Consider the following 14,900-nt stretch of genomic DNA (forward strand, 5'->3'; position numbering starts at 1 on the left):
AAAGGATGTGGTCTGGTGTCTGTAGGTAAAGGATGTGGTCTGGTGTCTGTAGGTAAAGGACGTGGTCTGGTGTCTGTAGGTAAAGGACGTGGTCTGGTGTCTGTCGGTAAAGGACGTGGTCTGGTGTCTGTAGGTAAAGGACGTGGTCTGGTGTCTGTAGGTAAAGGACGTGGTCTGGTGTCTGTAGGTAAAGGATGTGGTCTGTAATAAACCCCTACGGGACATTATAACCCCCAAGACATGTTATAACCCCCTAAGGGACATTATAACCCCCCAAGACATGTTATAACCCCCAAGACATGTTATAATCCCCCAAGAAATGTTATAACCCCCCAAGAAATGTTATAACCCCCCAAGGCATGTTATAACCCCCCAAGGCATGTTATAACCCCCAATACATGTTATAACCCCCAAGACATGTTATAACCCCCCAAAACATGTTATAACCCGCGGCAGCGTAGCCTAGTGGTTAGAGCGTTGGACTAGTAACCGGAAGGTTGCGAGTTCAAACCCCCGAGCTGACAAGGTACAAATCTGTCGTTCTGCCCCTGAACAGGCAGTTAACCCACTGTTCCCAGGCCGTCATTGAAAATAAGAATGTGTTCTTAACTGACTTGCCTGGTTAAATAAAGGTAAAATAAATAAAACAAATAAAAAATACATGTTATAACCCCCCAAGGCATGTTATAACCCCCCAAGACATGTTATAACCCCCAATACATGTAATAACCCCCCAAGGCATGTTATAACCCCCAAGACATGTTATAACCCCCAATACATGTTATAACCCCCAAGGCATGTTATAACCCCCCAAGATATGTTATAACCCCCCAAGACATGTTATAACCCCCCAAGACATGTTATAACCCCCAATACATGTTATAACCCCCCAAGGCATGTTATAACCCCCCAAGACATGTTATAACCCCCAATACATGTTATAACCCCCAAGGCATGTTATAACCCCCAAGACATGTTATAACCCCCAAGGCATGTTATAACCCCCTAAGGGACATTATAACCCCCAATACATGTTATAACCCCCAATACATGTTATAACCCCCAAGACATGTTATAACCCCCAAGACATGTTATAACCCCCAAGACATGTTATAACCCCCTAAGAGACATTATAACCCCCCAAGACATGTTATAACCCCCAAGACATGTTATAACCCCCAAGAAATGTTATAACCCCCCAAGAAATGTTATAACCCCCCAAGGCATGGTATAACCCCCCAAGACATATTATAACCCCCCAAGGCATGTTATAACCCCCCAAGGCATGTTATAACCCCCCAAGACATGTTATAACCCCCAATACATGTTATAACCCCTCAAGACATGTTATAACCCCCGAGACATGTTATAACCCCCTAAGAGACATTATAACCCCCCAAGACATGTTATAACCCCCAAGACATGTTATAACCCCCCAAGAAATGTTATAACCCCCCAAGAAATGTTATAACCCCCCAAGACATGTTATAACCCCCAAGGCATGTTATAACACCCCAAGGCATGTTATAACCCCCCAAGACATGTTATAACCCCCAATACATGTTATAACCCCCAAGACATGTTATAACCCCCCAAGGCATGTTATAATCCCCAAGACATGTTATAACCCCCAAGGCATGTTATAACCCCCTAAGGGACATTATAACCCCCAATACATGTTATAACCCCCAATACATGTTATAACCCCCAAGACATGTTATAACCCCCCAAGACATGTTATAACCCCCAAGACATGTTATAACCCCCAAGACATGTTATAACCCCTCAAGACATGTTATAACCCCTCAAGACATGTTATAACCCCCAAGACATGTTATAACCCCCAAGACATGTTATAACCCCCCAAGACATGTTATAACCCCCCAAGACATGTTATAACCCCCAAGATATGTTATAACCCCCCAAGGCATGTTATAACCCCCCAAGACATGTTATAACCCCCCAGGGCATGTTATAACCCCCTAAGGGACATTATAACCCCTCAAGACATGTTATAACCCCTAAGGGACATTATAACCCCTCAAGAAATGTTATAACCCCCAATACATGTTATAACCCCCCAAGACATGTTATAACCCCCCAAGACATGTTATAACCCCCCAAGACATGTTATAACCCCCCAAGGCATGTTATAACCCACTAAGGGACATTATAACCCCCAAGACATGTTATAACCCCTAAGGGACATTATAACCCCTCAAGAAATGTTATAACCCCCCAAGACATGTTATAACCCCCCAAGACATGTTATAACCCCCTAAGGGACATTATAACCCCTCAAGAAATGTTATAACCCCTAAGGGACATTATAACCCCTCAAGACATGTTATAACCCCCCAAGACATGTTATAACCCCCCAAGACATGTTATAACCCCCCAAGACATGTTATAACCCCCCAAGACATGTTATAACCCCCCAAGGCATGTTATAACCCCCAAGACATGTTACAACCCCCCAAGGCATGTTATAACCCCCCAAGACATGTTATAACCCCCTAAGGGACATTATAACCACTCAAGAAATGTTATAACCCCCCAATACATGTTATAACCTCTTAAGACATGTTATAACCCCCCAAGACATATTGTAACCCCCCCAAGGGACATTATAACCCCCTAAGGGACAGTTTTCCAGTTGTGAGCAGCAATTCAGTGTCTGTCTGGTGAGTACCTGTCAGACCCGTCTGCCCATACAGGAGACAGTAGTGCTGTACAGTTCGGTACACAACCCTGATGTAAAAGACCCAGCTAGAGATGGACCCTGGTGTAAAAGACTGTCTGTCTGTCCTGCAGAGGGCCGTGGCCCAGCTAGCGATGGACCCTGGTGTAAAAGAATGTCTGTCTGTCCTGCAGAGGGCCGTGGCCCAGCTAGAGATGGACCCCCTGGTCCAGGAACGCCTGTCTGTCCTGCAGAGGGCCGTGGCCCAGCTAGCGATGGACCCTGGTGTAAAAGAATGTCTGTCTGTCCTGCAGAGGGCCGTGGCCCAGCTAGAGATGGACCCCCTGGTCCAGGAACGTCTGTCTGTCCTGCAGAGGGCCGTGGCCCAGCTAGAGATGGACCCCCTGGTCCAGGAACGTCTGTCTGTCCTGCAGAGGGCCGGTGCCCAGCTAGAGATGGACCCCCTGGTCCAGGAACGTCTGTCTGTCCTGCAGAGGGCCGTGGCCCAGCTAGAGATGGACCCTGGTGTAAAAGACTGTCTGTCTGTCCTGCAGAGGGCCGTGGCCCAGCTAGAGATGGACCCCCTGGTCCAGGAACGTCTGTCTGTCCTGCAGAGGGCCGTGGCCCAGCTAGAGATGGACCATAGACGGCTACAGAGGAGGAACACACTACTGGAACAACGCACTGACAGACTGAAGACTGAGAGGAAACACCTCAGAGAGATGCTGACACAGGTACACTGATCCTCCTTGTTTTCTACCTCATTTACCTGCACAACTAAAGGTTAAGTTAATCATCCATTCACCTGATTTCGGATCCCGAATAGAAAGGAGGTGCCCTCACATTTGCCTGTTTTCTAGGCCCAGACTTGGATAATTCAGAACAGTTACCTTACTATTTAGAATGATAATTCTGATGTGGTTTGTGTTAAAGACGGAGAGAGGATCATCACGTGATGAGTTGTCCTCCACCAGCCTCAGAGACAGAGCTCAGGTTGGTCATCAACCGTCTGCTAACTACTCTGGTCATGTCACTAGCAGTTACAACTCAATGGGCTCTACTACAGTACAGTTGGACTGCACCAAATAACTCATCTATAAATCACTTTGCATCCCAAATAACTTCAGTAATTATGTGAGTGGAAATCTGCACAGAGGATTACTCGGGGGGATGTGCTGAATTTAGACAGAGCATTAACTCCTTTCTGTTCTGTAGGAGTCCAGGGGCTTGGTTGGTCTGGAAACAGAGGAGTTGGGACTCCTTAGGACCAAGGTGAAGGAGCTAGAGGACCAGGTAGGTCACTGTGGGCACTGTGGCTGTGTCCCAATCCGTATCCAAATCCCTTAAGGGCTCATCAGAGTTCACAGCAGTGTCTGCACAGCAGTGTCTGCACAGCAGTGTCTGCACAGCAGTGTCTGCACAGTAGTGTCTGCACAATAGTGTCTGCACGGCAGTGTCTGCACAGCAGTGTCTGCACAGCAGTGTTCTACAATATTGAACCATTGCTTTCATGTTCTTTTTAATTCTCAGCGCGCCTCCCTGAAGCGATTTCTCCAACCGTTGAAAAGAAGAGAAGCCGTGTACACAGAGTGTATTTTGGGGAGGTGCACGGTCACTGGGCCGCGGGACTATTACAGTTCTGTAGCTTTGGACTCTGAATCACGCAGAGGACCATAACTATTGATCACGGTGTCTGATCGGTATAGATCATATCTGTTGAGCACGGTGTCTGATCGGTATAGATCATATCGATTGATCATGGTGTCTGATCGGTGTCTGATCATTATAGATCATAACTATTGATCACGGTGTCTGATCGGTATAGATCATATCTATTGATCATGGTGTCTGATCATTATAAATCATAACTATTGATCACGGTGTCTGATCATTATAAATCATAACTATTGATCACGGTGTCTGATCATTATAAATCATAACTATTGATCACGGTGTCTGATCATTATAGATCATAACTATTGATCACGGTGTCTGATCATTATAGATCATAACTATTGATCACGGTGTCTGATCATTATAGATCATAACTATTGATCACGGTGTCTGATCATTATAAATCATAACTATTGATCACGGTGTCTGATCATTATAAATCATAACTATTGATCACGGTGTCTGATCATTATAAATCATAACTATTGATCACGGTGTCTGATCATTATAGATCATAACTATTGATCACGGTGTCTGATCATTATAAATCATAACTATTGATCACAGTGTCTGATCATTATAAATCATAACTATTGATCACGGGCCGGTGAGGGAATACGGTGTCATTTCAGATGTATACTATGATTTGTCAAGGTGATGATTTTATATTAATGTTGACCGTTCCCTAACCTCGCAGGTACACTACCTACAGCTGTCACTCGTCCTCGACCACCGGGAGAGGGTGGAGTTTATCCAACACTCCTCCAGGAACAACCAATGGCTGCTGTCTCTTCGCCAAGACTTGACTGATTCTCTGCTATTGGTCTCGCAGCAACCAATCCCCTCTGTGCTGGAGTCAGAGACACACCGATTGGATAGGAGTGTCAGGGAGGAGGAGATGAGATTGTCTCTCAGTCAGAGTTGAAGATGAAGCACAGTATGTTTGCCTCCGAAATGGCACCCTATTGTCTTCCAGGGCTCTGGTCAAAAGTAGTGCACTATATCTGGAATAGGGTGCCATTTGGGTCTAAAGTAGTGCACTGTATCTGGAATAGGGTGCCATTTGGGTCTAAAGTAGTGCACTATATCTGGAATAGGGTGCCATTTGGGTCTAAAGTAGTGCACTATATCTGGAATAGGGTGCCATTTGGGTCTAAAGTAGTGCACTATATCTGGAATAGGGTGCCATTTGGGTCTAAAGTAGTGCACTATATCTGGAATAGGGTGCCATTTGGGTCTAAAGTAGTGCACTATATCTGGAATAGGGTGCCATTTGGGTCTACAGTAGTGCACTATATCTGGAATAGGGTGCCATTTGGGTCTAAAGTAGTGCACTGTATCTGGAATAGGGTGCCATTTGGGACCTAGCCTATGTATACTGAACAAAGATATAAACACAACATGCAACAATATCAACAATTGTACTGAGTTCTACTTCATATTAACTCAATTGAAATAAATGAATTAGGCCCTAATCTATGGATTTAACATGACTGGGCAGGGGCACAGCCATGGGTGGGCCTGGGAGGGCATAGGCCCACCCACTGGGGAGCCAGGCCCAGCCAATCAGAATGAGTTTTTCCCCACAAAAGGGCTTTATTACAGACAGAAATACTCCTCCGTTTGATCAGCTGTCTGGGTGGCTGGTCTCAGACGATTTCGCAGGTGAAGAAGCTGGATGTGGACCTCCTGGGCTGGCCTGGTTACACGTGGTCTGCGGTTGTGAGGCTGGCTGGACGTAACGCCATATTCTCTAAAAGGACAATGGAGGCGGCTTATGGTAGAGAAATGAACATTCAATTATCTGGCAACAGCTCTGGTGGACATTCCTGCAGTCACCATGCCAATCGCACGCTCCCTCAAAACTTGAGACATCTGTGGCATTGTGTTGTGACAAAACTGCACATTTTAGAGTGGCCTTTTATTGTTCCTAGCACAAGGTGCACCTGTGTAATGCTCATGCTGTTAAATCATCTTCTTGATATGCCACACCTGTCACGTGGATGGATTATCTTGGCAAAGAAGAAATGCCCACTAACAGTGATGTAAATTAATTTGTGCACAACTTTAAATGTTGTGTTTATATTTTTGTTCAGTGTAGTTATCATATACCTTTTATGCGTTTGAATCCGAGTTGGGGTCAATTCACTTTTCAATGTAGTCAATTCAGGAAGTGAATATTTCCAATTCATGAGGATTTTTCCAATTCATGAAAGCCCGATTCCGACTTAGGAGGCCTCTCATACCCACTAAAGTAGTCGGTATCCAGACTTAACTTATGAAGGTGTGTAACGTGCTTTTCTTTTGAGCTCGCTGAATACATTTAATTAAACCGCTGAAAACCCTCCCACTTGCTGGGCGACAGATTTTCTTGTGGAGTTTTGATACAGTGGGGTTTTCAGTACATGTGTCTTCAGCCATCCCTTTAAATACCTTCTAGAGAACAGGTTCAGAATATAGAATCCTTCTAGAGAACAGGTTCAGAATATAGAATCCTTCTAGAGAACAGGTTCAGAATATAGAATCCTTCTAGACAACAGGTTCAGAATATAGAATCCTTCTAGAGAACAGGTTCAGAATATAGAATCCTTCTAGAGAACAGGTTCAGAATATAGAATCCTTCTAGAGAACAGGTTCAGAATATAGAATCCTTCTAGAGAACAGGTTCAGAATATAGAATCCTTCTAGAGAACAGGTTCAGAATATAGAATCCTTCTAGACAACAGGTTCAGAATATAGAATCCTTCTAGACAACAGGTTCAGAATATAGAATCCTTCTAGAGAACAGGTTCAGAATATAGAATCCTTCTAGAGAACAGGTTCAGAATATAGAATCCATCTAGAGAACAGGTTCAGAATATAGAATCCATCTAGAGAACAGGTTCAGAATATAGAATCCTTCTAGAGAACAGGTTCAGAATATAGAATCCTTCTAGAGAACAGGTTCAGAATATAGAATCCATCTAGAGAACAGGTTCAGAATATAGAATCCTTCTAGAGAACAGGTTCAGAATATAGAATCCTTCTAGAGAACAGGTTCAGAATATAGAATCCTTCTAGAGAACAGGTTCAGAATATAGAATCCTTCTAGAGAACAGGTTCAGAATATAGAATCCATCTAGAGAACAGGTTCAGAATATAGAATCCTTCTAGAGAACAGGTTCAGAATATAGAATCCTTCTAGAGAACAGGTTCAGAATATAGAATCCATCTAGAGAACAGGTTCAGAATATAGAATCCTTCTAGAGAACAGGTTCAGAATATAGAATCCTTCTAGAGAACAGGTTCAGAATATAGAATCCTTCTAGAGAACAGGTTCAGAATATAGAATCCATCTAGAGAACAGGTTCAGAATATAGAATCCTTCTAGAGAACAGGTTCAGAATATAGAATCCTTCTAGAGAACAGGTTCAGAATATAGAATCCTTCTAGAGAACAGGTTCAGAATATAGAATCCTTCTAGAGAACAGGTTCAGAATATAGAATCCATCTAGAGAACAGGTTCAGAATATAGAATCCTTCTAGAGAACAGGTTCAGAATATAGAAATCCATCTAGAGAACAGGTTCAGAATATAGAATCCATCTAGAGAACAGGTTCAGAATATAGAAATCTAGAGAACAGGTTCAGAATATAGAATCCTTCTAGAGAACAGGTTCAGAATATAGAATCCATCTAGAGAACAGGTTCAGAATATAGAATCCATCTAGAGAACAGGTTCAGAATATAGAATCCTTCTAGAGAACAGGTTCAGAATATAGAATCCTTCTAGAGAACAGGTTCAGAATATAGAATCCTTCTAGAGAACAGGTTCAGAATATAGAATCCTTCTAGAGAACAGGTTCAGAATATAGAATCCTTCTAGAGAACAGGTTCAGAATATAGAATCCTTCTAGAGAACAGGTTCAGAATATAGAATCCTTCTAGAGAACAGGTTCAGAATATAGAATCCTTCTAGAGAACAGGTTCAGAATATAGAATCCTTCTAGAGAACAGGTTCAGAATATAGAATCCTTCTAGAGAACAGGTTCAGAATATAGAATCCTTCTAGAGAACAGGTTCAGAATATAGAATCCTTCTAGAGAACAGGTTCAGAATATAGAATCCTTCTAGAGAACAGGTTCAGAATATAGAATCCTTCTAGAGAACAGGTTCAGAATATAGAATCCTTCTAGAGAACAGGTTCAGAATATAGAATCCTTCTAGAGAACAGGTTCAGAATATAGAATCCTTCTAGAGAACAGGTTCAGAATATAGAATCCTTCTAGAGAACAGGTTCAGAATATAGAATCCTTCTAGAGAACAGGTTCAGAATATAGAATCCTTCTAGAGAACAGGTTCAGAATATAGAATCCTTCTAGAGAACAGGTTCAGAATATAGAATCCTTCTAGAGAACAGGTTCAGAATATAGAATCCTTCTAGAGAACAGGTTCAGAATATAGAATCCTTCTAGAGAACAGGTTCAGAATATAGAATCCTTCTAGAGAACAGGTTCAGAATATAGAATCCTTCTAGAGAACAGGTTCAGAATATAGAATCCTTCTAGAGAACAGGTTCAGAATATAGAATCCTTCTAGAGAACAGGTTCAGAATATAGAATCCTTCTAGAGAACAGGTTCAGAATATAGAATCCTTCTAGAGAACAGGTTCAGAATATAGAATCCTTCTAGAGAACAGGTTCAGAATATAGGGATCATGTAAAAACAAGGCAATAGTATTCAGACCCCTTGGATTTCTTCACATGTTACAAAGGATTCAAATGGATTTAATTGAACTTTTTTTTCAACAATGTACACAAAATATTCTGTCCATGTAAAGACAAAACATCTATATATTTTTAAAGATTATTAGAAATTATATAACTAAAATATAGGTTTTGCTTGAATATTCAGCTCTGAGTCGGTACAGGTTAGACAGAAACACTTTTGGCAGCGATTACAGCTGTGAGTCTTTCTGGGTAAGTCTCTAAGAGTCATTACAGCTGTGAGTCTCTCTGGGTAAGTCTCTAAGAGTGATTACATCTGTGAGTCTCTCTGGGGAAGTCTAAGAGTGATTACAGCTGTGATTCTGGGTAAGTCTCTAAGAGTGATTACAGCTGTGAGTCTTTCTGGGTAATTCTCTAAGAGTCATTACAGCTGCGAGTCTCTCTGGGGAAGTCTCTAAGAGTGATGACAGCTGTGAGTCTTTCTGGGTAAGTCTCTTAAGAGTGATTACAGCTGAGAGTCTTTCTGGGTGAGTCTCTAAGAGTGATTCCAGCTGAGAGTCTCTCTGGGGAAGTCTAAGAGTGATTACAGCTGTGAGTCTCTCTGGGTAAGTCTCTAAGAGCGATTACAGTGTGAGTCTCTCTGGGGAAGTCTCTAAGAGTGATTACAGCTGTGAGTCTCTCTGGGTAAGTCTCTAAGAGTGATTACAGCTTTGAGTCTTTCTGGGAAAGTCTCTAAGGGTGATTACAGCTGTGAGTCTCTCTGGGTAAGTCTCTAAGAGCGATTACAGTGTGAGTCTCTCTGGGGAAGTCTCTAAGAGTGATTACAGCTGTGAGTCTCTCTGGGTAAGTCTCTAAGAGTGATTACAGCTTTGAGTCTTTCTGGGAAAGTCTCTAAGGGTGATTACAGCTGTGAGTCTCTCTGGGTAAGTCTAAGAGTGATTACAGCTGTGAGTCTCTCTGGGTAAGTCTAAGGGTGATTACAGCTGTGAGTCTCTCTGGGTAAGTCTAAGAGTGATTACAGCTGTGAGTCTCTCTGGGTAAGTCTTTAAGAGCTTCACACCTTAATTGTGCATCATTTGCACATTATTATTTTCAAATATCTACAAGCTCTGTCAGGGTGTTGGGATCATGGCTAGACAGCCACAGATTTTCAAGCAAAACTGTAACTCGGCCACTCAGGAACATTCACTGTCTTCTTGGTAAGCATCTCCAGTGTAGATTTGGCCTTGTGTTGTAGGTTATTGTCCTGCTGAAAGGTGAATTAATCTCCCAGTGTCTGGTGGAAAGCAGACTGAACCAGGTTATTGTCCTGCTGAAAGGTGAATTCATCTCCCAGTGTCTGGTGGAAAGCAGACTGAACCAGGTTATTGTCCTGCTGAAAGGTGAATTCATCTCCCAGTGTCTGGTGGAAAGCAGACTGAACCAGGTTATTGTCCTGCTGAAAGGTGAATTCATCTCCCAGTGTCTGGTGGAAAGCAGACTGAACCAGGTTATTGTCCTGCTGAAAGGTGAATTCATCTCCCAGTGTCTGGTGGAAAGCAGACTGAACCAGGTTATTGTCCTGCTGAAAGGTGAATTCATCTCCCAGTGTCTGGTGGAAAGCAGACTGAACCAGGTTTTCATCTAGAATTTTTCCTGTGCTTAGCTTTATTCCATTTTTTTTATCCTGAAAAACTCCTCATTATTTGCCGATGTCAAGCATACCCATACCATGATGCAGCCGCCACTATGCTTGAAAAAGAAGCAGGCAGTTACTCAGTGACGTATTGGATCTGCCCCAAACACAAGGTTTACAGTGTTCATGTCACCTGTCCAAATACAGTGAAATGCCTTTCTTCAAAGTTCCCAACCCAACAATACAGTAAATCAATATCAATGTAAAGATAACAAGGTAGAACAAACACACAACAGAAATAAACCTAAAAATAACCGCACAATGTAAGAAGCATACTACTGAATATGTACAGGGATACTGGAGTGATGGAGGTAGATATGTATAGGGGGAAGGAGACAGGGATACTGGAGTGATGGAGGTAGATATGAATAGGGGGAAGGAGACAGGGATACTGGAGTGATGGAGGTAGATATGTATAGGGGGAAGGAGACAGGGATACTGGAGTGATGGAGGTAGATATGTATAGGGGGAAGGAGACAGGGATACTGGAGTGATGGAGGTAGATATGTATAGGGGTAAGGAGACAGGGATACTGGAGTGATGGAGGTAGATATGTATAGGGGAAGGAGACAGGGATACTGGAGTGATGGAGGTAGATATGTATAGGGGGAAGGAGACAGGGATACTAGAGTGATGGAGGTAGATATGTATAGGGGGAAGGAGACAGGGATACTGGAGTGATGGAGGTAGATATGTATAGGGGGAAGGAGACAGGGATACTGGAGTGATGGAGGTAGATATGTATAGGGGGAAGGAGACAGGGATACTGGAGTGATGGAGGTAGATATGTATAGGGGGAAGGAGACAGGGATACTGGAGTGATGGAGGTAGATATGTATAGGGGTAAGGAGACAGGGATACTGGAGTGATGGAGGTAGATATGTATAGGGGGAAGGAGACAGGGATACTGGAGTGATGGAGGTAGATATGTATAGGGGGAAGGTGACAGGGATACTGGAGTGATGGAGGTAGATATGTATAGGGGGAAGGGGACAGGGATACTGGAGTGATGGAGGTAGATATGTATAGGGGGAAGGAGACAGGGATACTGGAGTGATGGAGGTAGATATGTATAGGGGGAAGGAGACAGGGATACTGGAGTGATGGAGGTAGATATGTATAGGGGGAAGGTGACAGGGATACTGGAGTGATGGAGGTAGATATGTATAGGGGGAAGGTGACAGGGATACTGGAGTGATGGAGGTAGATATGTATAGGGGGAAGGAGACAGGGATACTGGAGTGATGGAGGTAGATATGTACAGGGGGAAGGAGACAGGGATACTGGAGTGATGGAGGTAGATATGTATAGGGGTAAGGAGACAGGGATACTGGAGTGATGGAGGTAGATATGTATAGGGGGAAGGGGACAGGGATACTGGAGTGATGGAGGTAGATATGTATAGGGGGAAGGTGACAGGGATACTGGAGTGTTGGAGGTAGATATGTATAGGGGGAAGGGGACAGGGATACTGGAGTGATGGAGGTAGATATGTATTGGGGGAAGGAGACAGGGATACTGGAGTGATGGAGGTAGATATGTATAGGGGGAAGGTGACAGGGATACTGGAGTGATGGAGGTAGATATGTATAGGGGGAAGGGGACAGGGATACTGGAGTGATGGAGGTAGATATGTATAGGGGAAGGAGACAGGGATACTGGAGTGATGGAGGTAGATATGTATAGGGGGAAGGGGACAGGGATACTGGAGTGATGGAGGTAGATATGTATAGGGGGAAGGAGACAGGGATACTGGAGTGATGGAGGTAGATATGTATAGGGGGAAGGTGACAGGGATACTGGAGTGTTGGAGGTAGATATGTATAGGGGGAAGGGGACAGGGATACTGGAGTGATGGAGGTAGATATGTATAGGGGGAAGGTGACAGGGATACTGGAGTGATGGAGGTAGATATGTATAGGGGGAAGGTGACAGGGATACTGGAGTGTTGGAGGTAGATATGTATAGGGGGAAGGGGACAGGGATACTGGAGTGATGGAGGTAGATATGTATTGGGGGAAGGAGACAGGGATACTGGAGTGATGGAGGTAGATATGTATAGGGGGAAGGGGACAGGGATACTGGAGTGATGGAGGTAGATATGTATAGGGGGAAGGAGACAGGGATACTGGAGTGATGGAGATAGATATGTATAGGGGGAGGAGACAGGGATACTGGAGTGATGGAGGTAGATATGTATAGGGGGAAGGAGACAGGGATACTGGAGTGATGGAGGTAGATATGTATAGGGGGAAGGAGACAGGGATACTGGAGTGATGGAGGTAGATATGTATAGGGGGACAGGGATACTGGAGTGATGGAGGTAGATATGTATAGGGGGAAGGGGACAGGGATACTGGAGTGATGGAGGTAGATATGTATAGGGGTAAGGAGACTAGAGTGTGTGAGAGTGTACATAGAGACAATAATAGAGGTAGATATGTATAGGGGGAAGGTGAGTAGAGTTATTTAGTCAGCTATTTAGCAGTCTTATGGCTTGGGGATAGAAGCTGTTCCGGAGTCTTATGGCTTGGGGATAGAAGGTGTTCCGGAGTCTTATGGCTTGGGGATAGAAGGTGTTCCGGAGTCTTATGGCTTGGGGATAGAAGCTGTTCCGGAGTCTTATGGCTTGGGGATAGAAGCTGTTCCGGAGTCTTATGGCTTGGGGATAGAAGCTGTTCCGGAGTCTTATGGCTTGGGGATAGAAGCTGTTCCGGAGTCTTATGGCTTGGGGATAGAAGGTGTTCCGGAGTCTTATGGCTTGGGGATAGAAGGTGTTCCAGAGTCTTATGGCTTGGGGATAGAAGGTGTTCCAGAGTCTTATGGCTTGGGGATAGAAGCTGTTCCGGAGTCTTATGGCTTGGGGATAGAAGGTGTTCCGGAGTCTTATGGCTTGGGGATAGAAGGTGTTCCAGAGTCTTATGGCTTGGGGATAGAAGGTGTTCCGGAGTCTTATGGCTTGGGGATAGAAGGTGTTCCGGAGTCTTATGGCTTGGGGATAGAAGCTGTTCCGGAGTCTTATGGCTTGGGGATAGAAGGTGTTCCGGAGTCTTATGGCTTGGGGATAGAGGTTGTTCCGGAGGCTGTTAGGCTTTACATTTAGACCAAAAAGTATTTCTTTTCCATTTTCTATTTATATGACTTTAGTGCCTTGTCGCGTGATGCTATCGCGTCAGCATGGACCAACATTCCTGTGAAACGTTCCTGATACCTTGTAGCATGCCCCAAAGAATTCAGGTTGTTCTGGATGCACAGGGGGACCTAACCCGGTACTAGATGGGTGTAATCCACAGCATAATTATTAATTTAGCCATGCTTAAAGAGATGTTCAATGTCTGATGTGTTATTGTTACTCAGCTACCAATCGCTGCCCTTCTTTATGAGGCTCTTGTAAAGCTCCCTGGTCTTTGAGGTTGAATCTGTGCTTGAAATTCAACAGTTGACTGAGGGACCAATGTTATATGTATTGGGGACAGAGGAAGTCATTCCAAAATCACGACAACCCCTATTATTCCATGTCATTATGTGATTTGTTAAGCCACATTCTGAACTAATTTAGGCTTGACATAACAAAGGGTCTGAATACTTAATCAATTACTATTTTAGTTATGTTTTTATTTATTTATATTAACTTGTTTTTACATCTTCCACTTTGACACTTTGAGTATTTTGTGTAGATTGTTAACAAATGACAAGTCAATTCATTTTAATCCCACTTGTGGAGAAATAAGAAAGGGTCTGAATTATTTTTGCAAGGTACTGTATATGCATCTGTTTCAGCACCAACTGGTACACTTAAAAATACTCTGATTTTGTAGATTATTTAGGCAGGATTAGGAAAGTATGTATGATAAATAAAATAAATAAAAAACAGGTTTGGAGAGCCTTTATATTCACCAAATATATTGATGAATCAAAAATGGTGGTTTGATTCATCCTGAAAGTTGTCATGTTGAAGTTCAATCAATCAATTGGAAGGTGAGAAAAGTTTACAATAGGGGTTAAACAGTAGTCCTGATCCTCACTAATCATGGAACTGTAATAGGGGTTAAACAGTAGTCCTGATCCTCACTAATCATGGAACTGTAATAGGGGTTAAACAGTAGTCCTGATCCTCACTAATCATGGAACTGTAATAGGGGTTAAACAGTAGTCCTGATCCTCAC

At 43.4% G+C, this 14,900-nt stretch overlaps 1 protein-coding gene and 1 long non-coding RNA gene across 4 annotated transcripts in view; both read left to right on the forward strand.

The window, feature by feature from the left end:
• Positions 1-6,716, forward strand: part of LOC118382251 (trichohyalin-like) — an 81,275-nt gene extending 74,559 nt beyond the window's left edge. The window contains exons 23-27 of the mRNA XM_052502089.1: positions 2,764-3,414; positions 3,614-3,673; positions 3,896-3,973; positions 4,211-4,351; positions 5,022-6,716. Coding sequence (XP_052358049.1) covers positions 2,764-3,414; positions 3,614-3,673; positions 3,896-3,973; positions 4,211-4,351; positions 5,022-5,279 — 1,188 coding nt within the window. The 3' untranslated portion in view covers positions 5,280-6,716. The remainder of the gene's footprint in view (positions 1-2,763; positions 3,415-3,613; positions 3,674-3,895; positions 3,974-4,210; positions 4,352-5,021) is intronic.
• A 1,269-nt stretch (positions 6,717-7,985) lies between these two features.
• On the forward strand, positions 7,986-14,607 carry LOC127918846 (uncharacterized). Of its 3 annotated transcripts, XR_008101009.1 has the most exons (8): positions 7,986-11,092; positions 11,140-11,233; positions 11,374-11,937; positions 12,407-12,500; positions 12,548-12,594; positions 13,017-13,310; positions 13,377-13,508; positions 13,674-14,607. It is a non-coding gene; the product is annotated as an uncharacterized LOC127918846 (long non-coding RNA). The 3 variants fall into 3 exon arrangements; XR_008101008.1 differs by lacking the exons at positions 11,140-11,233; positions 12,407-12,500; positions 12,548-12,594 and having other exon boundaries at positions 11,703-11,984; positions 12,595-13,310; XR_008101007.1 differs by lacking the exons at positions 11,140-11,233; positions 12,407-12,500; positions 12,548-12,594 and having other exon boundaries at positions 7,986-11,045; positions 11,374-11,984; positions 12,595-13,310.
• Positions 14,608-14,900: the final 293 nt, after the last annotated feature.

This window comes from Oncorhynchus keta, unplaced genomic scaffold, assembly GCF_023373465.1.
Source record: "Oncorhynchus keta strain PuntledgeMale-10-30-2019 unplaced genomic scaffold, Oket_V2 Un_contig_1509_pilon_pilon, whole genome shotgun sequence".
NCBI lineage: Eukaryota > Metazoa > Chordata > Actinopteri > Salmoniformes > Salmonidae > Oncorhynchus > Oncorhynchus keta.